The 24,330-nt window shown below is 41.5% G+C and overlaps 1 protein-coding gene across 5 annotated transcripts in view; it reads right to left on the bottom strand.

Annotated features, from left to right (window-relative positions):
* Nucleotides 1-12,630: 12,630 nt before the first annotated feature.
* Nucleotides 12,631-24,330, bottom strand: part of IL18R1 (interleukin 18 receptor 1) — a 45,890-nt gene continuing 34,190 nt past the window's right edge. For all 5 annotated transcript variants that reach the window (XM_027767518.1, XM_027767517.1, XM_014583394.2 and 2 more), the window contains 3 exons: nt 22,613-22,771; nt 17,115-17,273; nt 12,631-13,769 (listed from right to left, as the gene is read on the bottom strand). In XM_027767518.1, the coding sequence (XP_027623319.1) occupies nt 13,447-13,769; nt 17,115-17,273; nt 22,613-22,771 (641 nt within the window). In that variant the 3' untranslated portion in view covers nt 12,631-13,446. The remainder of the gene's footprint in view (nt 13,770-17,114; nt 17,274-22,612; nt 22,772-24,330) is intronic.

The following is a 24,330-nucleotide window of genomic DNA, read 5'->3' as shown; positions in this document are numbered from 1 at the left end:
TGCATGGCATTCCCTTTTGAAAAAGCAATGTAATACACTGTAAAGTTATATGTAATCCAATGTAATGTAAAGAAGATTATGATAATAATAAAAATAAATAAATAAATAATAATAAAAAAGAAAATAAATACAACGCCATGCACAGTTTGTAACAATTAATTGGTAAGGATCATCAGAAAAGTCAGTGTTCATTCCCTCTGGTTTGCCAGTTTAATTAAATGATTTAAACATTTTTTTTGTTTCTTATTTAATATTGTTGGGTGGATTATTTGGGTGGAAAGTATGGCCTACAGAAAATGCTGACTTCTGCCCTGAGTGAACGGACTATTGAAACTGACTTCATTTACAGTCTTTTAAAACACTTTTTGTAAATCCTGCAGGTAAGCCCTGGAGCTGCCAGTGGGACTCTCTGGGCGGTGGACAGCCAGCCTTTTACTGCCCAAGAGCCCATCTCATATTGAGTTCTGCTTTCTGAGGTTGATTCCGATCTCCACACCGTAGATGAATACACGCCTCGGTGCTGCGTGCGCACACCCCCAACCCCAAGCCCAGGGGACTTCTAATTATATTCAAATGTCCTAGTAGTTTGCTGTCGTAGTTGCAGTTTATCTACTTACAAACAAGCAACCAAGTCACTTTATTTTCTTTCGCGTCAAACAGGAACAAATGGATTGAACCGGATGGCTCCAAAACCGTTTTTCTAATGTTTGGTGTGAGGCTTGTCAGAACGTTAATCATACAGTGGAGAAAAACATGGATTGGTGTAATTAATTTATTATGTTGATGTGTGGGCTGGGAGTTCACCTTTTCATGGTCATCGGTCATTTCCTAACAACTACACATGATGAGTTCCCTGTGATGAGTACCTGTATTTAGTGACTGTGACATGTTTGTGCCACTGCTTCAAATTCCATCCATGAGGAAGTTATACAAATAATGCATATACCGATAACTTTTATTGCAGAAATGTACATTTAAAACATGTATAATGTTCTTGTGCTTTTTGAAATAAAGTGTATGTGTATACTTAAAAACTAAAAAAAAGAAAGTGTATTATCTACTTCAGTACAGATCTAGATATTTAATTCTATGTGTATTAGACATACAACCCAGTCAAGTTGGCATCTTTATAACACCTTCATTCATCTTTAAATTTCATTCTACACATAGTAGAAATGCTCAGTGACTCTATGTATGTAATGTAACAGAATCTTCTGGAGGTTTTCAAGTGCATTTTTGTGCCACACGTAGCTGTAAACAAACCATCTATTTATTTGTCATTTTCAAAGGTTGTTTTAGATAATCATTGCAAACTCACTTTATTTGCAGAAAGTCATTGTTTCTTAGGCATGATTTGCAGGTTATATAAGGGGGTCTTCAAAAAGCTCAGGGAAGACATATGTATTATTAAAAAAGAAAAACACGGGACCAGCAGATGGCACAATGTTTATGTCACTAGACTTCCACATGGCATACCACAGTTCGAGTCTCAGATCTTGAAGGAGGCTTAAAACTGATGCTGGGCACATGTGTGTGCATGCCCAAGAGCTCAAGGGGAGAATGGAGGAGAAGAGATTGTGGTGTGACCATCCTCCCCTAGGGAGTGATTATTGCAGCGTGGTCATCCTTCCTGGGAGGTGATTTCTAGCTTTCTGTCTCTCTCCCTCTCGTGAGTGCACACTCCCTATAATAGCAAAAATCTCTCTAAAACAAGCAAACGAAAACTATCTATGATATTGTTTTGCTTCAAAACAAGCTCATACTTAAATTCCTCTTTTCCACATATTGAAGTCCCCTTTATTAGTCCATGTTTGATCTGGCTGTAAGTGGAACAAGCCCTGTGTTATTTCCCAAGGTTGCAAAGATGAGCCTGGTCAGTTCTATGTGCGAGTAACCAGAGCCTAATGTCTTCTATAAAGGATGATTCTAGGTCCAAAGACATTTACTTATGGGCCTCTGCTTTGTCATGCCCTCATATTTTTTCATCTTTTTTAAAAACTTTTTTTATTAATTTATTTATTTTACGTACTTTTACTGAACATCACTAAAGTATACAAAATATGATTTTCTAGCCAGAATACACAGTATTCTGTGTATTTAAGTAAAGTGGCTTAATCATACATGTTATGATCAACAAATAATTTTCTATTTCTTGTTTCTTGTATACATACATATATTCCCCTCCCTCCCCCCCATTTCTCACGCTCTGCCATTTCCCATCCTCCTCCTAGCCTGTCTCTGGGATCTATAGTTGTTTTCTTTTTTTGAACAAAAGTTGACTTTAGGCATGAAACTGAGCAGAAGAATATACTATAAAAATAGCATATAGCTGAGGCTATATAGCTGTGGTCACTGAATAGGTATATTTTTTAAATACTTTTTTTTAATTTCAAGAAAGGAAGTTTTAGCTTTAATGAATCAAAATCAAAATCAAATCATGTTAAGAGAACTTTGCTTAAGACTTAAAGTCAGGAAGCAGGTTAGAATTCTGTTCAAATAGTAGGTACATAGGCCTGTCCACAAAAGAGAGAAGACAAAACTCCTTAACACTGGAAAACAAAGAGTGGAAGATCAGCAATGTTTTAGTCAAAAGTCATAAAATTCTATTTCACCAGTTCAAACTCATGTACTTTATCTTCTGTTGTGGTCCGATCTTTCAGTTTAAATTCTGGAAGATAACGTTCAGCTCTGGACTTGTCCCTACCATTAAGCTGGCCATTTTCTTAGTTGTTTTAGAACTCCTATTTTAGTGTGTCTGACTAGTTTTCCTGGTATAGCACTCCCTTCAGAACTTCTTGGAGAACTGGTCTGGTGTTGGTAAATTCTTTCAGGTTTTGTTTGTCTAAGAACGTTCTTGTCTTCTCTTCCCATATGAAGATAATTTTGCCAGGTATAGTATTCTTGGTTGACACTGCTCGTCACTCAACTCTTAGAAGATATTTCCCCATTCTTTCTTGCTCGCATTGTTTCCAATGATAGAACTTGTGTTAGCCTGATGAAATATCCTTTGTAGGTAACTTGACATTTCTCCCTTGCCAGTCTGAGTATCTTGTCTTTGTGGTTTTGGTTAATCTGGCTTTATAATAATCTTCTCTGTCTCAGAGAAGATCTTCAAGGGTTGATTCTATTTGGGGTCCTGTGTATTTCTTGAGTCTGGATCTTTGAATGCCTCTGTAGGTTTGGGAAGTTTTCTTCCAGGATTTCATGGGCTAGATTGTCAATGCCCTTATTAGTCCTTTCACCTTCTGGGATACTAATTATACTGATGTTTGGACATTTAATGGTATCTAGTATTTCTTGTATATTATTCTCAATTTTTTGGCTATTTTCTCAGTCTTTGTGGACTATACTAGTCCAGCGATTCTGTCTTCAACACCTGAGATTCAATTTTCTGTATGATCTTGTCTGCTTTTAGTACTTTCAAAGGAGGATTTCACTTCTTGTATTATAGCCTTCATTTTCAACAGTTCCATTCAGTTCTTTTTTATGGTGTGTATTTCCTCTTTCATCTCTCACAAGAACTTCCTCACCTCCTGGAACTGATTAGTTTTTTTCTTCTGGTGTTCATTGTCTCTTTTCTCTTCCATCTCTATCAGCTTTGTCACTATGAATACTCTAAATTCTCTATCAGACATTTTCATGAGTTCCATTGTACTGTCTGTGGATGAAGAGGAGTTATTCTTTTCCCTTGGGGAAGAGGTATTTTCTTGGTTTGACATGTTTCTTGTGCCCCTGCATTGATTACTAGTCATCTGATGGGTTATTCGTTTCTTCCTAATTTCTAGAAAATCAATCTGAGCGATCAGAGATGCACAGGAGGATGTGGTCTGCAAACTCTTCGGCATTGCATTTTTCTCCAGGGGCTCTACCAGGGTAAATTCTCAGCAGAACATCATCATTGCTCTTATCTCTGAAATCACTAGATCTCAGCTCTCATGGCAGACTCAGTTTTCTTCTGGCCTGCCCTTTCTGTTTGCCAGGGTAAATTCTCAAAGTGCCAGGTATAGGGAGCCAACACTGCTTAAAGTAGACAGGGATGTCTTGACACCAAGACCACAAACCATCCATTCAAGTTGTAACTTGCTCTTTCTCTCATAGTTATGAAGGGAGTCTTTTTAGATGATGTTTTCTGGGCCAGATGTGCAGGTCAACGGAGAAGAAAAAAACATTTTAAGTTTCTGGCTAGTGACACTGGGAATGTTTCTCATATTTTTCATCTTAATAGTGACCACTTGGAGAGCACCCAAAGCTATAGTTTTGGAAAGGAAGATGTCACTTTCAACCCATCTCTGCTTTGGGTGTTTGATTAGCAGTGCCATTCTGTTTTTATCCCTGCTTGGGCTGCCCTGTCCTGCTACTGCTCCTGCTGCTCTGTGAGGTGCAGAGAGGCAACGAGTTGGTCAGCCTGCAGCAGCTGCACGCCACGGGGCTTGGTCACACTGGACTGCAGGCTGCTTGGGTCTTAAGCTGGCAGCTCTAGTGGGAGCTTTCCAGTTGCAAGATTTCTTCCCAGCTATGGCAAAATCTACAGCATTTTGGCAGCCCAGGGGTTTTGTGTGGCTTTGGAAAATGTCTCTAGAAGATTAGCCTAGAGCCTGTTTCTTCAACTCTTTGAATTCTGTGACCATTTCTGTTTAAACTAGCTAGAGAGGATTGTGTTTAGTCTATCTAAACCACGGCCTCTTCAGAGGAATTTTACTTTGTTAAATAAACTGTTATGTGAGTCTTCAGTGTACAACTGAATAAAAACAGTGCATTGTACTTGCTAAGTGTTGGAGGGCTGGGAGCAGTGAGGTGAAGGGGGAAGTAGGTTAGGATTCTGTTCAAATAGTAGTTACCTGGATTTGTTGACAATTCAAGAGAAGACAAAAATCCTTCTCCCTGGACTACAAAGCATAGGAAAAGATCAGTATTGTTTTATTCAAAATCATAAAATTCTATTTTATCAGATTAAGTCTCATGTACTTAATCTAACTTTTATTGTGGCCCAAACTTTCCACTTAAATTTTGAAAGATAATATTCAACTCTAGACTTGTTCATATCATTAAGCTGGCCCTTTTTTTCTTAGATGTTTTTTTTACCTTTTATTTCTGTGTGTCTGACTTTAGTTTCTCTGATAAAATACTCCCTTCAGAACTTCTTGGAGAGTTGGTCTGGTGTTGGTAAATTCTTTCAGGTTTTGTTTATTTGAGAATGTTCTTGTCTTCTCTTCCCACATGAAGGATAATCTTGTTGGGCATAGTATTCTTGGTTGAAATTGTTTTTCACTCAACACTTTGAATATATTTTCCCATTCTTTCCTTGCTCGCATTGTTTCCAATGAGAGGTCCACTTTGAGCCTGATGGGATAGCCTTGTAGGTAACTTGTTGTTTCTCTCTTGCCAGTCTGAGTACTTTGTCTTTGTGGTTTTGGTTAATCTGGCTATAATGTGTTTCGGAGAAGATCTTCTGGGGTTGATTCTATTTGGGGTCCTATGTATTTCTTGGGTCTGGATCTTTGAATGCCTCTCTAGGTGTGAAAACTTTGTTTCCAGGATTTCATGGAATAGATTATCTATGCCCTTATGAGTCTCTTACCTTCTGGGACACCAATTATTTAGATGTTTGAACATTTGATGGTATCTAGTATTTCTCATATATTATTCTCATTCTTTGGGGTAATTTTCTTAATCTCTGTGGTGGACTTTTCTAGGCCAGCAATTCTGTTTTCTACATCTGAGATTCAGCCTTCTGCATGATCTAGTCTACTTTTAATACTTTCAAAGGAGATTTTACTTTCCTGTATTATAGCCTTATCTCTAACAGTTCTGTTTGATTCTTTTTTTTTTTTTTTTTGTGATGTGTATTTCCTCTTTCAGATCTTGCAAGAACTTCCTCACCTCCTGGAACCCCTCAGCTCTATTCTCCTGCCTTCTGTGGAGTTCATTGTCTCTCTTCTCTTGCATGTCTGTTAACTTTGTCACTATGAATATTCTAAATTCTTTATCAGAAAACTACATGATTTCCATTGAACTGTCTGTGGATGAAGAGGAGTTATTCTTTTCCTTTGGGGGAGAGGTATTATCTTGGTTTCTCATATTCTTTGTGTCTTTGCAGTGATTTCTAGTCACCTGATGGGTTATATGCTTCTTCCTAGTTTCTAGAAGTTCAATCTGACCATTCAGAGGCATGCAGGAGGAGGTGATCTGCAATCTCTTCGCCATTCTGTTTTTAGCCCTTTGTGCAGCAGATTCTGTAGGTAGAGAGGAATATGTTGACCCAAATAGTATTTGGATGTTTGGCTATGGTTTCCTCAGATTTATCTAGACATTGAGTGAATTAAGATTGAGCAGTAAAGTTATAAGGTAAAAGAAAAAGAGTGAGAAAATAGAGAAAGAGAAAAGAAAGAAAGAGAAAAAGGAGAAAAAACAAAAAAAATTTTTTAAACAAAGCAAAAAATAAAAACTGTGGGGCATGTGAGTATGCCACATGAAAGCAATAGTTCTCAGCTGCAAAGAAGGAATCTTCTTCTGAAGGCCTGATCCTTGCCTCTCCTAGAGGGGAGAGGGAAGGGGATTGTTAGCAAGAAAAAGGAGTATCTGAAAGCCAAGAGAATACTTTACCTTAAAATTTTTTTTTAAAGTGAGAAGACAGAGAGAGGCAGAGAGAGACAGAGAGAAGGATAAAGGGGTCACCCTACCACTTGAGACTGGGGGCTGGAGATTGAATTATCGTAGACAATCTTCATTTCACTATTCCCTGAAAGTACTAGGTCTCAGCTGCAATGGAAGAGTCTCTCTTTTCTTTCTTTCCATTTCTTTTCTTTTCCTTTTTTTTCTTTCTATGTCTTTCTCTATTTTTTCTTTCTTTCTATTTCTTTTGTTCTCTTTTTTTTCTTCTTTCTCTCTTCTTTCTTTTTTAATTTTATAGTGTGCATACAAGAGAGGGAGATAGGTATGGAAGAGAGAGACAGAGACACTCTCAGTAGGGTCTTGTCATACTGCAGTCCCCTCCTTCTGCCTTCCCCACAGCTCAGGATCCTGGGCACTGTGTTTGCATGCCCAGTCCATTTCAGTATGACCCACGGATCTGAACCTGTGGTTGGCCATAAGGTTTTCAGTCTTGCAAAGCTCTACACTTCTACTGTGCCACAACAGCTGGGCCTCCCATGCCCTCTCAGTGTAAGTTGCCTCGCTGGAAAAATGCCTGTAGTCTCCAAACCACTTACCTCCAGTCTCACTTTCCAGTAGGCAGTTATAAAGAGAGGAGACTCTGTACCTTTCTGCCACAGCCTGGCCACGTACCAAGTTGTGCAACTGTGGTCAATTTCCTGCTTTTGACATCATGTTTCAGGTTCTGAGTTTGCAATACAAGGATCATAAGAGTTCTCTCTGTTTGAGAAAATATGGTTCTAATCTAATAAATGATTCTAGGCCATGATAAACATAGGTGAGGTGTTTCTTTTCACATTCTAAAGAGTTGGTTATTCTGATTCTCTGAAGCAGACTTCATAGCTTAAGGGCACCTGACATCTTGCAAGAAATCATATGCACCTAAAATGTTATTTATTGGTCCTTGCCAGGAATGTTAGAACCTAAATTTTAAATGGTGTACATTAATGAATAGACATGTGAGGAACTATCCAGTGTAAGTCCCTGTCCTTAGTGTCAAGTGGTCTTGTGTGGGAAGAAAGAAAGTTCTATTTTTGGTCCAAAATGGAAGGTCAACCAAGAGAGTAAGTAGGAGGTGAGAAGTGATGCAGCAGTAAAGTGCAATGCCTTGTGAGGCAGACCCACACGAGAGGTTGCCAGTTTGTGTCTGGGGCCTCCTTGAGCATGCTGGACACATATATGCTCATGATCCAGGCCGACTGACACTGAGGGTGGATCGTAGATTAAGACCCTTTCAGAGGTACTGTATCTCGTTCTCTCACCCCCCTTCACCCTTTCTCTCTCTTTCTCTTGATAAATAAATACTTTTTTTTTTTGAGAAGTTTTTGCTATAGGGTGCGTGTGCTCGCCAGACAGACAGAGAGAGACAGAGAGACAGAAAGCAAGAAATCACCCCCCCAGGGGGCATGGCCACACCGCAATCCCTTCTCCTCCAAAGGTCAACCAAGAGAGTAAGTAGGAGGTGAGAAGTGATGCAGCAGTAAAGTGCAATGCCTTGTGAGGCAGACCCACACGAGAGGTTGCCAGTTTGTGTCTGGGGCCTCCTTGAGCATGCTGGACACATATATGCTCATGATCCAGGCCGACTGACACTGAGGGTGGATCGTAGATTAAGACCCTTTCAGAGGTACTGTATCTCGTTCTCTCACCCCCCTTCACCCTTTCTCTCTCTTTCTCTTGATAAATAAATACTTTTTTTTTTTGAGAAGTTTTTGCTATAGGGTGCGTGTGCTCGCCAGACAGACAGAGAGAGACAGAGAGACAGAAAGCAAGAAATCACCCCCCCAGGGGGCATGGCCACACCGCAATCCCTTCTCCTCCATTTTCCTCTCGGAGTCTTGGGCACGCACGCACACGCGCCCTGCGTTTTTTAAGCCACTGGGTCCGGGACGCGAACCACGGTCGACTACGTGGGAGTCCAGCGACATAGCCATTACACTAACTGCTGGTCCAGATAAATAAATACTTTTTAAAAAAAGATAGGTTAACAAATTTTAAAGATGCAGGGCTGGCTTGGTAGCAAAGCAGTTAAGCAATATGTATGTAAAACTGGATCCCACATGGCCGACTAGGGTTCAAATCCCAGGCCCAGTAGCTTAAAAAACATGCTAGGCACATGTGGGTAGATGCTGTAAATCCTGCCTGAATGGAGAAAATGGAGAAGGAATTATAGCATGACCAGACCCCATGGAGGGTGCTCCCTCACTTTCTCTTCTCTGGTGAGTACACATGTCCTCTGGCAATTAAAAATAATAAAGATATAGAAGTTTAGTTTTAATAATATAGGTCCTTTTTAAACCAGTGGATATCTGTGCTGATAATGAAGGATTAGAATCCGAAAGGGAAAAAGACATCAAGAGATATTTCAAAAACGAAGGCACAAGACCAGCAGATGGTGCAATGGTTACATCACTGGACTCATTGTTGACTGTGGTTTGAACCCCGGACCCGGGGGCTTAAAACTCACTCCAGGCACATATGCATGCATGGCAAAAATTCCAAGAGGAGAATAGAGAAGAAATTGTGACACGGCCATCCCCTTTTGGGGATGATTTCTCACTTTCTGTCTCTTTATCTCTCTTTCTCCAGGATGTGTATGTGCCTTATAGCAAAAAGTCTCTAAAAAATAAATAAATAAAATAAAAATAAACGCACTGGACCAATGGTTCATTAATATATTTGAATATATTTTATAGCACACATCTAATGTACAAATTTAATACAAAATACATTTAATGCAAACACAAAATACAGTTCCGATGTTTGAAAGCATGTATAATAAAAAAGAAAAGCAAATTCGTTATATATTAAAGACAATGCTTATAGCAATACAATTTCTTTTTGTTTCATATTTTCACACAAAACATTTAAAACAATTTTTTTGGCAAACCAATTTGCACACAAAATCTTAAGCACTATAAATCATATCCACAGAAAATCTCACTCTTTTTTGATTTTTTTCAGCATTATCTACTATATCTGTTTTAAACATCTGCTTTAGACTCCTCTGAAAGAGTCGTGTTGCTCCCATACCAGGGATTTCAAACCATTCAAAGGAAAGTAGAAATAAAAGATGAGTTCATGCTGATGTATAAAACCCCTCTGAAATCCAGGCATAGTTTTTGTTTCTCATAATACATACTTTCCATGAACTTATTGAAGGCCTCAGATGTTCTAACCAGACATCCAGCCTGGTGGGTTCACACTTAATCATCTGATTCTTTCTTTTCTCTGAAGGCTCATAGTCAGTGATTTGCATGAGCAGCTATTACTTTGGAGGTCATGAAGAAGGCCTGCAGTGCTGGGCCCTCCCTGGAGAGACAAGTATTTGTCTTCTGGTGTCAAAAGTAGTGCATGTCCAACAGAAGAAAACACCTTTCATCCTCCAGCATGCTTCTCCACTTATGCAAGTCCCTTCTGGTCATAACTGCCTCCCTCCCAGTTCTGTGGCTTCTAGCCCACCGCTAAATGATTGATTCACATACGAATTAATAATTACAATAATAGTAATAGCAACATTTATAAAATGTTAAGTCTGTGCGGAGAACTGCTGTTAGGTACTTTCCTTTTATTTATTCATTTAGTACCCTTGTGAGGTAGGTGTGTCTATTATCAACTCTAACTTTACAGATGAGGAAACCGATAAGACTCCTGTGATTGCAGACGTAGACAGGAAACCCAGCCCTGGGGCTCGGGATGGTCAGCCCTTCACCACCAGGCCAGGCAGCCTCCATGCTAGAGGCACGTGATGCTTCACAATGAAGCCAATGTTTCTACTTCCTTTTCCTGTTTCTCGCTATTTAATGGCTAGTGAGATCTGGTGCCCTTCCTGAAAAATATTTACATAAAATAAACAAATTAAAGCTTTCAAAGTTAAAGACCCAGGGGCAGCAGGTGGCATGGAGGTTGAGACACACGATCCCACATGGCTGACTTCACAGTTCAAGAACCAGACTGGAAGCTTAAAAAATCACCTTGGACGCATGTGGCCAAAATCCAGAGAGGAGACTGGAGCAGAAGGAATTGTGGTGTGGCCATCCCTCGGGGAGATTTCTTGCTCTGTCTCTCTGTTTCTCTGGTGAGTGCACATGCCCCATGGAAAACTAAAAAAGAAATAAAAATTAAAGACCCATAGAATTATCTGAATTGGATCATTCTAACGTGGGTAGCCCTGTAGCACTGCAGTTAAGCGCCGTGCATAGAAAACCAGATTCCTCATGGCTGACCGTGGATCTAGTCTTGGCCCTGGCAGCTTGAAAACATGCCAGGCACATGTATTGGTGCCCCAAATGCTGATAGGAGAGAGGGATGGAAGAAAAGAGATATTTATGTGACCACATCCCATCTGTGTGTGTGTGTGTGTGTGTGTGTGTGTGTGTGTGTCTGGGGAAAGTACCTGCCCACTGGCAATAAAAAAAAATAAAAAAATAAAAAAAAAAACAACAGAGAAAGAAACTCTGTTTCTCATGCAAGATAAAAGGTGTTTTAGATTCCCTTTAATCAGTTTCCTTAAGTAGGTCAACAAATAAGCAAGCTCCACACAGGACACCGAGACCTTAGTCTTGGCACAGAGGCACGGGAGGCTTTCCAAAGTTGAAGACATGCTCATGAGGGCTCCTATCTCACCGCCTATCTACAGGCAGCCCGCCAGCTCTCCCCTAGCACACTCACACACGATCCCGCACAGATGGAGGTGGCTGTTACTGGGAAGAACAGGCAGAATTCCAGAAACTCTGTCACCACCGGTTCATAGGAAATGTCATTCACTTAAAATCATCTAGTTCAAATTATTCTTCAGCATTAAAAACAGAAGTGCCCTTATCATAAAGCATGAGCTCTTTTGCATCATGTCCAGGAAGGCTCATAGTCAGTGATTTGCATGAGCAGCTATTACTTTGGAGGTCATGAAGAAGGCCTGCAGTGCTGGGCCCTCCCTGGAGAGACAAGTATTTGTCTTCTGGTGTCAAAAGTAGTGCATGTCCAACAGAAGAAAACACCTTTCATCCTCCAGCATGCTTCTCCACTTATGCAAGTCCCTTCTGGTCATAACTGCCTCCCTCCCAGTTCTGTGGCTTCTAGCCCACCGCTAAATGATTGATTCACATACGAATTAATAATTACAATAATAGTAATAGCAACATTTATAAAATGTTAAGTCTGTGCGGAGAACTGCTGTTAGGTACTTTCCTTTTATTTATTCATTTAGTACCCTTGTGAGGTAGGTGTGTCTATTATCAACTCTAACTTTACAGATGAGGAAACCGATAAGACTCCTGTGATTGCAGACGTAGACAGGAAACCCAGCCCTGGGGCTCGGGATGGTCAGCCCTTCACCACCAGGCCAGGCAGCCTCCATGCTAGAGGCACGTGATGCTTCACAATGAAGCCAATGTTTCTACTTCCTTTTCCTGTTTCTCGCTATTTAATGGCTAGTGAGATCTGGTGCCCTTCCTGAAAAATATTTACATAAAATAAACAAATTAAAGCTTTCAAAGTTAAAGACCCAGGGGCAGCAGGTGGCATGGAGGTTGAGACACACGATCCCACATGGCTGACTTCACAGTTCAAGAACCAGACTGGAAGCTTAAAAAATCACCTTGGACGCATGTGGCCAAAATCCAGAGAGGAGACTGGAGCAGAAGGAATTGTGGTGTGGCCATCCCTCGGGGAGATTTCTTGCTCTGTCTCTCTGTTTCTCTGGTGAGTGCACATGCCCCATGGAAAACTAAAAAAGAAATAAAAATTAAAGACCCATAGAATTATCTGAATTGGATCATTCTAACGTGGGTAGCCCTGTAGCACTGCAGTTAAGCGCCGTGCATAGAAAACCAGATTCCTCATGGCTGACCGTGGATCTAGTCTTGGCCCTGGCAGCTTGAAAACATGCCAGGCACATGTATTGGTGCCCCAAATGCTGATAGGAGAGAGGGATGGAAGAAAAGAGATATTTATGTGACCACATCCCATCTGTGTGTGTGTGTGTGTGTGTGTGTGTGTGTGTGTGTCTGGGGAAAGTACCTGCCCACTGGCAATAAAAAAAAATAAAAAAATAAAAAAAAAAACAACAGAGAAAGAAACTCTGTTTCTCATGCAAGATAAAAGGTGTTTTAGATTCCCTTTAATCAGTTTCCTTAAGTAGGTCAACAAATAAGCAAGCTCCACACAGGACACCGAGACCTTAGTCTTGGCACAGAGGCACGGGAGGCTTTCCAAAGTTGAAGACATGCTCATGAGGGCTCCTATCTCACCGCCTATCTACAGGCAGCCCGCCAGCTCTCCCCTAGCACACTCACACACGATCCCGCACAGATGGAGGTGGCTGTTACTGGGAAGAACAGGCAGAATTCCAGAAACTCTGTCACCACCGGTTCATAGGAAATGTCATTCACTTAAAATCATCTAGTTCAAATTATTCTTCAGCATTAAAAACAGAAGTGCCCTTATCATAAAGCATGAGCTCTTTTGCATCATGTCCAGTCCAAAATTTGTGGAAAACTGGATTAAATTTCAGCAGCTGCATCCAGTTACAGACAAGGGAGAAAGAGGAGTTCTACTTCTTAACTCCCGGGTCTTCTGGGAACACACGACCACAGCTCAGTGTTCAGTTGTGACCCTGGGGATCTGCTGACCAATTTCATCTTCAGACTGTGAGTAGGAGTTTCATAGAGTTAAATACTTTGAAGGATAGCCTTTATGAACAGGCTCATACACTCAAGGCCTAGGAAACCTCGAGTTCTTTCTGACACTCAGTTTGTCTGAGGGGAAGGATGCTAAAAGAATGGGAACGATTCCTGATTACTTTCTACCTGGCTTGACAGCTTTTGCAGGCATCAAGTAAAGAAGGTTCTTCCAGAACCTTGAGTTATAAGACAGAGATTTCTCAGCCTTCCACTTCAGAACTCTGTGAGACTTCAGAAGCTCGAGTGATTGGGGTAAGAATGCGAGGTCGCTCACGGGTGTAAATTCGATGAGGATTATTTTAATTTTCCGTTCCACCAGCGCTTCATGGAGTCCAGTCTCGAGTTCATACCTGACTTCATTAGACATGTAACTTTTACTCAGGACAATGATGAGTCTCCGGCTTTTCTCTATCAAGGAATGAATTTCATCCACGACAGCTGACAACGCAAGATGTGCCATATTAATTTAGGAGAACCAAACGGTGGCCCCAAGATAAACATCATTTCACGTGGTGCGTTTTATGTTACTCAACTTTTAACCCCACGAATAAGTTTTTCTTTCAGACAAACCAGTTTTATGTGTCAATTAAAAAATGATCATTTAAGGGACCAGCAGATGACATAATGGCTATGTCGCTGGACTCCCATGTAGTCGAACACAGTTTGCATCCCAGACCTGGTGGCATAAAATCATGCAGGCATCTGTGTGTGCGTGCCCAAGATCCCAAGAGGAGAATGGAGGAGAAGGGATTGTGGCGTGGCCATCCCCCCGGGGGGTGTTTTCTCACTTTCTGTCTCTGTCTCTGTCTGTCTTTCTGGTGAGCACACGCGCCCTAGAGCAAAAACCTCTAAAACAGAACAAAACAAGATCAGTTAAGTAGCACTAATGCACATCTGTACCACACCCTTCTTTAACAAGATCAGTTAAGTAGCACTAATGCACATCTGTACCACACCCTTCTTTTAGACTGTTGACACACGTTAGCTCATTTCATTGCCATGAGGACCCTATGAAGAGTGTTATCACCTCCATTTGATAGCACAGAATGGTTTAGTAACTAGCCCAGAGTCGCATAGCTAGTAAGAGCCAGAACCAGAATCTGAACCTGGTGGAATACATTTTCCAAACACTCTCCTATGCTGCCTCTTCACCTACATGGAGGGACACGCTGAAGTTAGGATTAAGGATTTAAAAAGAAATGAAAAATGAACCGACACTATCTGTTATTTTAGACGAGGGGCTGACAAACATTTTCTGTAAAGGGCCAGGTAAATAAATATACGGGGTTTTGCGCAGCTACTTACTCTACCACTGAAGCTGGAAACTAGTCATAAATAACATGGGGACAAACGTGTAACTGGGTGAGAGTGAGAGGTCGCCCACAGGTGAGAATTCAGGGAGGATTATTTGAATGTTCCTTTCTGGAGGAGTCCGACCCGGTGAGGCCCCAGGATCTGTCTGAGCCCCCAGACCTTTGAGCTCTGCTTTTGGTCGGATCAACACGTTGGCAAGGCTACTGTTGTGCACCCCCCGACCTTGGAACAAAGCTTGGGTCAGTTAGCATGTTAGCAAGGCTGCTTGCTATTTGCTCCAGAGAATTGAGGCAGCCTCACTGGGAAGCGACCCCCTTCTGACTCCCCAATTTACTACTATGAAAGAATTGCATAGCTCTCCTATACATTCTGAGTATATGATAAAATTTTCCAGGAAGTCCCCCAACCAGACAGCTCCCCTTTGCTCTGATTACTTACTATTAATTACAATGCTTTACCTCCATGGTCACAATAGAGGGTGGGCTGAAGATCTGCCGGGGTCCAGCCTCGGCACCTTTCCACCATTGTACGGGAGAGCTGCCTCTCACTAAGGCCAGACTGGACCCAGGGGCGGTACTTGCTAGACTCTGGCCCTTCCCCATTAGAGGTTGGTCCGTAGGTAGTCAGACTATTGAAGATATGAACACGAGGCCGGAGACACCAGTAGGAAGGCATCCCGCAGCTCACTCATGGGTTTCCGGGGTTGCAGCCAGACCCCTGGCTCCAACAAGGGGAAAGAAAGGTGATCCGACTTTCACAGCCTACACTGGCATTAGAGGACCTGGAAAATGTAACCTTCTTGCGCTTGCACTGCAGTGCGCGTGCACACAGGTACCATCCCTGCTGCTTGGTCAACATCCCGCCTCCCACTGGGGCGCTGGCCCGGTCTGGGCAAAACCGTCCCTGTGCGCATGCTCGCGCCTCAAAGCCCACGCTGGGCATGCCTACCACTGCCCCCTCCAGGACGCTGGAGTGCCCCTTACCAGACAGGAAGTCCACAGGTGCAGTAATGGCCCGCAAAACAGAGACAGCGGCAGACCTCCCCTCCTAAATATTCGTGGCAAGACCCCACCATGAAAGGAACAGCTACCCCATTCCTGTGGCGGTTGTGACTGACACACCGTCCGCTCAGACCTCTCTGGATAACTGATTAAACTTCTATTTTTCCTAGTTTTCTTCTGGCTGTTGCTTTATTTGTATCTCAGGACAAATGCCTAATCCTAGAGATCTGGACCCCAGAACAACCAATGGTAATTACAACTGAACAGACGAAACTTCTTTTTTTTTTTTTTTTTTAAGAATCAAGAAGAAATCTATTCTCAAAATTTCACCTAGATAATAATTGAAATAGAGTAAAATTGATGTAAAAAAAAGGCGTAAATACTAAACTGTACGACTTCTTAGATACGAAGAAGTGCCATATAAAAAGATCACAGTGGGGCCAGCAGGTGGTGTGGTAGTTAAGGCCTCTCACATGGCTGACTGAGGTTCAAGTCCCAGACCTGGCAGCTTTCTCTTTCTCTCTCTGTCCTCTCTCCCTGTGTGTGTCTCTCTCTGGTGAGCTCATGTGCCCTATAGAAAATTAATAATAATAATAACAAATAAAATAGAATAGAATAAATCATTCTAAAACAGGAAAAAGGCCACAGTGTTGTGTGCATATGGTAATTAGCATATTACTCCTTTTGAGAAGTTGTTTATTACTAACCAGTGAGATATTTTGTCTAACTCGTAGTATTTTCTCTTTTAAATTTGTAATATGAGAAAGAAAACATAAGTCTCTCTTATTTACTGCTGTATCTTTAATACCTAGCTCAGAAGTTGACCCGGGAATAGCGTTCAATAAATCCTGGATGAATAGCAGTGAGACATTTGTCCTTTTTTTTTGGCATTGGTATTCCAAATATTTTGATACCAGATTTCAAATGTTAGCTCTGGAAGACTCCAGAGAGAACACGAAAGTACTCCTAAATTTATTCACATTCATAATAAATCTCAAATTTCCTAACGATGCTCAGATGGGAAAGACACATTTCCTTGTATTCACCCTTTTCGAACTGCAGCCACAGCACCGTGAAGAATGAGGATTTTCTGCTCATCATTAACTTGTTCTCATGGCCCAAACAGCAGTATTAAATTAGGAGATGGTTCTGGCCACACAAATAGCCTTACTGTAATTTCATTTCTAGAGAAACGCCTCGTGCTAAGTGCCAGCTCTGGACCTGGTTCGGAAGTGAAATGTACACCCCCTTTCCCTGAAATCTCAGAAAACCATGAAGTAGGATGAATGCAGCCCAAGGGAAGAGGCTGTGGGAAACCCAGTACTTAATCTGTTTTCTCACTATTGACTACACCTGATTCTTTCTGACTTCAAGGACCTCATTCCTTGGTTTTCCCGGAAAATCTGATAGCTGTTTGTTTGGCTCAGAGTCGTCGTTTACGAAGGAACTTTGGTGATCCGTCTCTTACCTCCTCCAGGCGCTACATCCCTTTCAAATATGCATAGTTTATACCCAAAATGCTCCTCCAGCACTCTGGGCAAAGTCTCCACCGCAAAAGCGTGTTCCTCTCCGTTCTCTGGTCGACATTCTTTTAGGTAAGACACAAAAGCATCATACGTTTTTCCATCTAGGAGATAAGGTTATCTTTTAATTCACGTGCACGTAAAAATCGAAGTACTGGTTTGCACGAGAGTAAATACCTAGTGAGTAGAGAATCACAGAACAGTAAAGCCAAATGTAGTGTCGCCACGCCTCACATGCTGCCCAGCAACCAGTGCCAAAGCAGTTTCAAGCGTCTCCTTTAAGACTTTCACCCTTATACACCATCGAGGGACAGAGGAAAGAGGAAAGATCAGGGCACGGATGGCACTTAAAGGCAGTAGAAGCCGAAGCATCCAAGTGTGCCTCATCCAAGGGGTGGAAAGCAAACCCCGCATGGGCTCCCGCGTATCGCTAACTCCACCACAATTCCCAGTTCTCCCCTCCGAATGGCCCCCTCAAGAGTGAAGATGGGAGGTACCAGGTGATGTTATGTTCTTGAAGAGGATGAATGTGGTGATTTCCTCCGTTTGATTATCGCACACTGCATGTGTACTTTGAGAAACCATGCCGTACCCCAGGATGTGTGCAACAGTTAAATGTAAAAAAATACATCAGTATAAATGATTATTATTGTTATCATTAGAAACAAGCTGAGCATTTACACTGGAGTGTGGGAAGAAGCAACAGAGGTGATTGAAGTGGTCTGCTACAGAAATGCATGCTATGGTCTTTTTAGATACTGTAGAAGATGAGCTGTCGCAAGGAAAATTCCTGATGTACTGAAAGGTTCTCACTGAGTATGTTGTAACATCTGCTCCTGGTTAAGTCCTGATAACGCAGTAGTACTCAGATGACTAAAAATAAGTTAGGATGAAATGCATTACCTAGACCACCCAGATCAATCTCCCAACCGGACAAGTAAGAAATTATGCAATTCTTGGGGCCAGCGGGTGGTGTAGTGGTTAAGGCACTGGACTCCCTTATGGCTAGCCACGGTTTGAGTCCCAGGCCCGGCTGCTTAAACTTGCTCCAGGCACAGATGCATGCATGGCTCAAATTCCAAGAGAACAATGGAGGAGAAGGGATTGCTGCATGGCCATACCCCTTGGGATGGGGGTGATTTCTCACTTTCTCTCTCTCTCTGGCAAGCGCATGCACCCTCTGCAAGAAAAGTCTCTCTAAAAGAAGAAAGAAATTATACAATTCTCTCTTCTAGCTTCATCCAATCTATTTGAGAAGACAAAGCAGACAAACGCAATGACTTGAGAAAAGTTATGATGAACACATGAAATAGCATAGCACATAGAAAACTCACAAGCAACCTGGCCAGCTGACGATATTTGGGATCAGCAGTGGAAGAAGGGGAGTGGCTTACCTTGATCCCACGACAACTGGAAAGGAGAGGAGTTAGATTTATGCTTGGGTATGTTATGGGTATTAATGAATCTGATGGAGTTGAAGATGAGCTCTCACTGGACCCTTAATTAAAAGTAAAAGGATGGACCCCTGCTAGGTTCATGTCTTTGGCAGTGCCCCATCATTCATGCTCAACAGCCACCACCACGGCCCACGTCCAGCATCCTCACCGACGTTCACGATCCCAGTACAACACTTTCTGTTTCTGCCAAACACTTCTTCAGTTCTAGCTAACGTATCCTGGTTCAGCAGTTAAGTCTGAACCGATTATTGACTTAAAACCAGTACTTTGCAGAATTGCATAGAAATGAAGGCAGTAGGAAAGGAGGTCAAAATAAAACCAGCTATTAATTTAATCAGTAAGTAGGTCCCCTAATTCTCCTAGCTGGCTGTTAAATATTGCTATTTGCTAGTTATCACCAGTGCTTTCGTCAGTATTGTCATTATGGCAGTGACAAAATCAGGCACCAAATGTAAAACTACCAAATAAGCACTTTTGAAAGAGACATGGTTTTTGTTCAGTCAGGATGTAACTGATTGCGATAAACCAGAAGTCATTTAGTCAGATATGGATTTATATAGGGAAGTCTTCAAAAAGTTCATGAAAAACAGGTGTTATGAAAAAAAACTGCATGGATTTCAATTTTATTGCACTTTAACTCCTACTTTAATTCCATCTTTCCAGAAACTTTTCAAAATCTACTCTTCTTACATGTGATTGAGCTTTGCTCTTAATCCAGGAAAAATTAGGGTGTTTGTTTTATTCATAGCAGAGACCATGTGCACGAGAGAGAGGGACCCTCTGCAGGATCTGGTCACACCATGGCCTCTTTCCCCTAGCTCTCCAGCTCATTAAGACCCTGGACTCAGGAACATGTGCCCAGCATATTTCAGGTCAGCCGAGCTATGGATCCAAACTAGGGTCAGCAATCTGGCTTCCAGCATGGCCGTCCAGTAGACTATGGACTGTACCACAGAGCCTGGGTTAAATTCATTTTAAAACACTTGTTTTCAAATTCCTCATTTCAAGCAATCCTCTTTTTATAATAAAATATTGCTAATTTACATTACAATTTACTTTAAATCCAGATACTGAGAGGCTAAGTGGCTTTGCCAATGGATGAGGTGCTTGAGATAAGAAATTTGAAAAGAATTTTGTTCAGTATAAGGGAAATAGACTAGTACTCAAACAACGTGTGGTGAATAACCATCTTTTAAGTTCTATATTTATCTATTTATTTATATTTGTTTATTTATTTATTTTATTGCTAGAGAGTGTGCTTGGTTGGCAGAGAAAAACAGAGAGGAAGGAAGAAAGTACTTCTTAATGGAAGATTTTCATGCTGCGATCCCTTCTCCGTTTGTCCATCTTGTGGGGGTTTTAGGCACACATGCACATGTGCCCAGTGTGATTTCAAGCCACTAAGGCTGGGAGCCATGTGGGGTCTGACTCCCTTAATCTCTAGGTTAGGGGGTCAGCCTATATGTGATCATTTAAATTGGTTTTATTTTGTTTTTCGGTTCCTTGGTTAGTTTTATTTCCAATGCTTCATAAACTGATACAAAACACACTCAGATATTGTAGCATTTTCAAATTGCTACAAAAGTTTTTATTTTTGTATTCATCTGTGTCTTCCCTTATATATATATCTGTAAGTCAGGCCAAACACAACTGGAGAAGGAAAAAAAAATCTTAGTTCAAATTCAGAAAGGAATTAGTCCTTACCCCTTCTAAGATACCTATGGGAAGATCTTCAAAAGTGCATGGAAAATGCATCTAAGGAAAAAAAACTATGCATGGATTTCAGAACATTTTTGCACCCAAATAAACTTGTACTTTATTTTCATTTCTGACAAATGTTTTGAAGTCCCCTCATTTGTGGTATGCTGATAGGGACCCTTCGGAAAATACCAAATACAGACTACTCAGCTTGTTGTAGCATCTCACCACAGCAAAACCTTATAGAAATACCGATGCAAAGCTATGTTCATTAACTTTGCTCATTTGACATTATTAAATTAAAAGTTGTAGCTGAGAAAAATGATTCTATCAAAAATCTCAAAGGAGCTATTACGAAAATATCTTTATAACTCAAGGTTAGGAGGGCCATTGTACTTATCACCACAAGCCCAGAAAATCCAGAAATCAATTCAAGAGAAAATACATATTCGAGGACATTTTAAGGTCTTCCACATAACACACCACTATAAGCAAAGTCAACAGAAAAGCTACAACCTAGAAATACCTGCATTTTGTATTACAGACAATAAGCTAACCTCCCTAAAATGTAAATGACTCCTAGAAATAATAAACAAAGAAATAAAAGCCATCAATCCAAAAGATGGATGCGCAAAGGATAAAAGCAAGTGAATGGGTATGTTGAGAAAGCAAAGAAGACTGAATCTCAAACAAATGAGAAATTGACCATCTCTTGGGTCGCAAGTGACATGTAAATTTAAACTCCTCAGACACAACTCCTTACTTATCAGATTGGCAAAAATCCGCGCTGTGTAGGTAAGGTTGGGGGGAAATCGAGCCTCATTGACGGTGACAGATGGTACAGCAGTATGAGAGGTGGATCGGCATGGTCCATCTTTGTGTTCCAGCCATTCCACATTTTTGAGGGATTTTTCCATTGTTTATGCAGCAAACACAGGAAACAGTGGACGTATACAGACATTCATCACGGCATCTCTGTAATAACCAAAGCCTGCAAACAGGCCTGGTTTTAGTTACCAGGAAGAGACTCTGTAAACAGGAGCACTTCCACAGAAATGAAAGTCCGTGCAATCCTAGAGTCTGGGGGACTTCCCGATAGAGAAATGTGGAAGCACAGTTGATAACAGTGTCCACAGTAAGCTGAGGCTACTTTTCCCAAAAGGAGGAGGAATAGGATGAGGATCTGTGGTTCTATTTGATTAGATACGTCAGGAATGAGGAGAGTGGCCGTCACAGACATAGGACAGGCTGGGAGGGGAGCTTCCTACTACATCTTGAATTGTTGGAAAACTCAAGATGCGTTTTTGTACAGAAAAACAGAAAAATATGTCATGACTCTTCTGACAGTCCAGTTTCTTGGACATTTTCCCTAAAAATGTGCACACAGACCCATCTATACAAAAGCAAAAACAAGTGCCATAGATTGATTTTTTTTTAATTCAGTAGTGATCTCAGAACTTCTAGTCACCTGTAAATACAAAGAAACTGAGGCATCATTGTGCGATCATGACAGAAGAAATAAACTGGCAGATCTGGGAGACCAGCAGCGAGATTGTCGGCTTCTAGTTTAAGGCCTCTGTGGGTTCATGCTGTAGCCTCCTCTGCCAGGCTGAAATAATGAACCGTGATACAATTCCATTCGATCTGAAAAACCTTTAGTAAGTGTACACACCACGTAAGTTATGTGGGTGATGTGTGTACGGAAGCATCCGTGTCTACCGTTCCTGGACTCAGTCATTTTATAGGGCATTTAGGAGAAACACATACATGAAGCACATACACATGAAACAATTAAAGGACACTTTTTAGCCACTCAGAAGTAAATACCAGAAAAGGTGACACAAACAACACTCACAATGGGTGGGACGCACAGAGCAATTTTCCCAGGGAAAATCTCTCCCATAGATTAATGTAACAACATAATCAATAAGACCAGCAGATGGCATAATGCTTATATTGCTGTATTTCCACATAGTTGAACACAGTTTGAGTCCTAGACCCGGTGGCTTAAAAGAGGCTGGGTGCATGTGCATGTAGGCCCAAAATCCAGAGAGGAGAATGGAGGAGAATGGATTGCGGTGTGGCCATCCCCCTTGGGGATGATTTCTTACTTTGTCTCTCTGTCTCTCTCTGTCTCTTCAGTGAGCACACAAGCCTTATAGCAAAAATGTCTTCAGAATACAAAATAAAATATAATAATCAAAATAAGAGGAAGCTTAATGTTTTTTTTTAATTTGGTTTCCCCAGGAGAGCGTAAGGTAAGAAATCCCAGCGTTATAATGTGTTACCTGTTAATGTTTCGTCTCTCTCTGTTAAGTTTCTATAGAACAGAACCAAGTCAACTCTATAAAGGACACACAGAACCGTGAGGCACACCACTGCGGCCGAAACCGAAATGGCAGTGATGATCCCTCTCCTGAAGACATGGCTTGGGAGGTCAGCCCGACCTGGAAAGAATGAAAGAGAAAAAGCCATGAAGGAATTGAAGACATGGTACTATCTTCCTCATCACATTGTGGTTGTCAGATTTTACCCATGACCACCAGGAAGCCAGGCATCTCCCCAAGGGCTGGCGTAGTCCATTGAGCTACTCCACGCCCTTGCCTTGAGCCTGCTGCTGTACAAGGAGATTTAGGGACCTGAACAGAAAACACTGTGGAGACCATACTTCCGGGGTGATAAGATACTAGGGCAGGAACCAGGAGCTCAAGCATAAATCTCAGCTAACCCCACTGAGAACAGAACTAGATGAGCAGTTCTAGAGAGAACGAGGCTGAGATGGCCTGGGCTTGTGACCCATCTCCATCAATCCTTTCAGATTGCCAGGAAAATCATGGAAGCTCCTACACCTTGGTATTTGCATCTGTTAAATAATGATAATGACAGTTCCTGCTTCACAAGATTGTTGCTGTTTGGGAGAAGATTACGCATAAAATAGTTACCAAGGCACACAGCTCTCAGAAGAGCACATCTTTGTCTGCCGGTGACTTAGTGAGGCGGATCACAGTTCCTAGGCTGATTCACTTTATGGTCACCTTGGAAAATATGGGAAAACCCAGAAATTCTCTATAAAGAATCAAGTACTTTCTGATAACCATCCCACATGTAGTGATGGTCATGCTAACAGGATAGTATATTTCCTCTGGGTTTTCTTCTGTCCCTGAAAGTTTTTACTTAATTGAGACTGTATAGCAATCATTATTTGTCTTAACATTGCAAGCATTTCTCTAGGTCATTAAAATGATAATTCGTGGGGCCAGCAGGTGGCATGGTGGTTAACGTGCTGGACTCCCACAGGGCAGACTACAGTTTTTTCTTTTTTCTTTTCTTCTCTTTGTTTTTCTTTTGGAGAGGTTTTTGCTATAGGGTGCATGCGCTCGCCAGAAAGACAGAGAGAGAGATACAGAAAGCGAGAAATCACCCCCCAGGAAGGATGGCCATGCCACAGTCCCTTCTCCATTCTCCTTTCGGCATCTTGGGCACGCACGCACACGTGCCTGGAGTAAGTTTAAGCCGCCAGGTCCAGGATTCGAACCATGATCAACTACATGGGAGTTCAGTGACATAGCCATTACGCTAACTGCTGGTCCCTACAGTTTTTGAGTCCTGGACCTGGCACTTAAAACTCTTGCTGGATGTGAGTGCATGTGTGCCCAAAATCCTGAAAGGAGAATAGAAGACAAGGGGTCATGGTGTGGCCATCCCCTCTGGGGGAGTGATTTCTCATTTTCTCTCTGTCTTCCCTGTCTCTTTGGCAAGTACATGCACCCCATAGCAAAAAATCTCTCTTAAAAATTATAATTGATAATATTTCAATATTTAGATCAGTTGCAATGTTTTCTAAGACCACACAATAGTGCAGTGAAAATATGCACACACATATTCATTTTTTAAATTATTTTCTTAGAATAGATTCTAATAGTAAGGGTACTCTTAGGTCAAAGAGTAAAAATATATTGAAGGCTTTTGCCATCTTTTTTTTTTTTTTTTTTTTGAAGGTTTTTCG

This window comes from Tupaia chinensis, unplaced genomic scaffold, assembly GCF_000334495.1.
Source record: "Tupaia chinensis unplaced genomic scaffold, TupChi_1.0 Scaffold144276_1, whole genome shotgun sequence".
NCBI lineage: Eukaryota > Metazoa > Chordata > Mammalia > Scandentia > Tupaiidae > Tupaia > Tupaia belangeri.
This window is presented reverse-complemented; position numbering and strand designations above follow the sequence as displayed.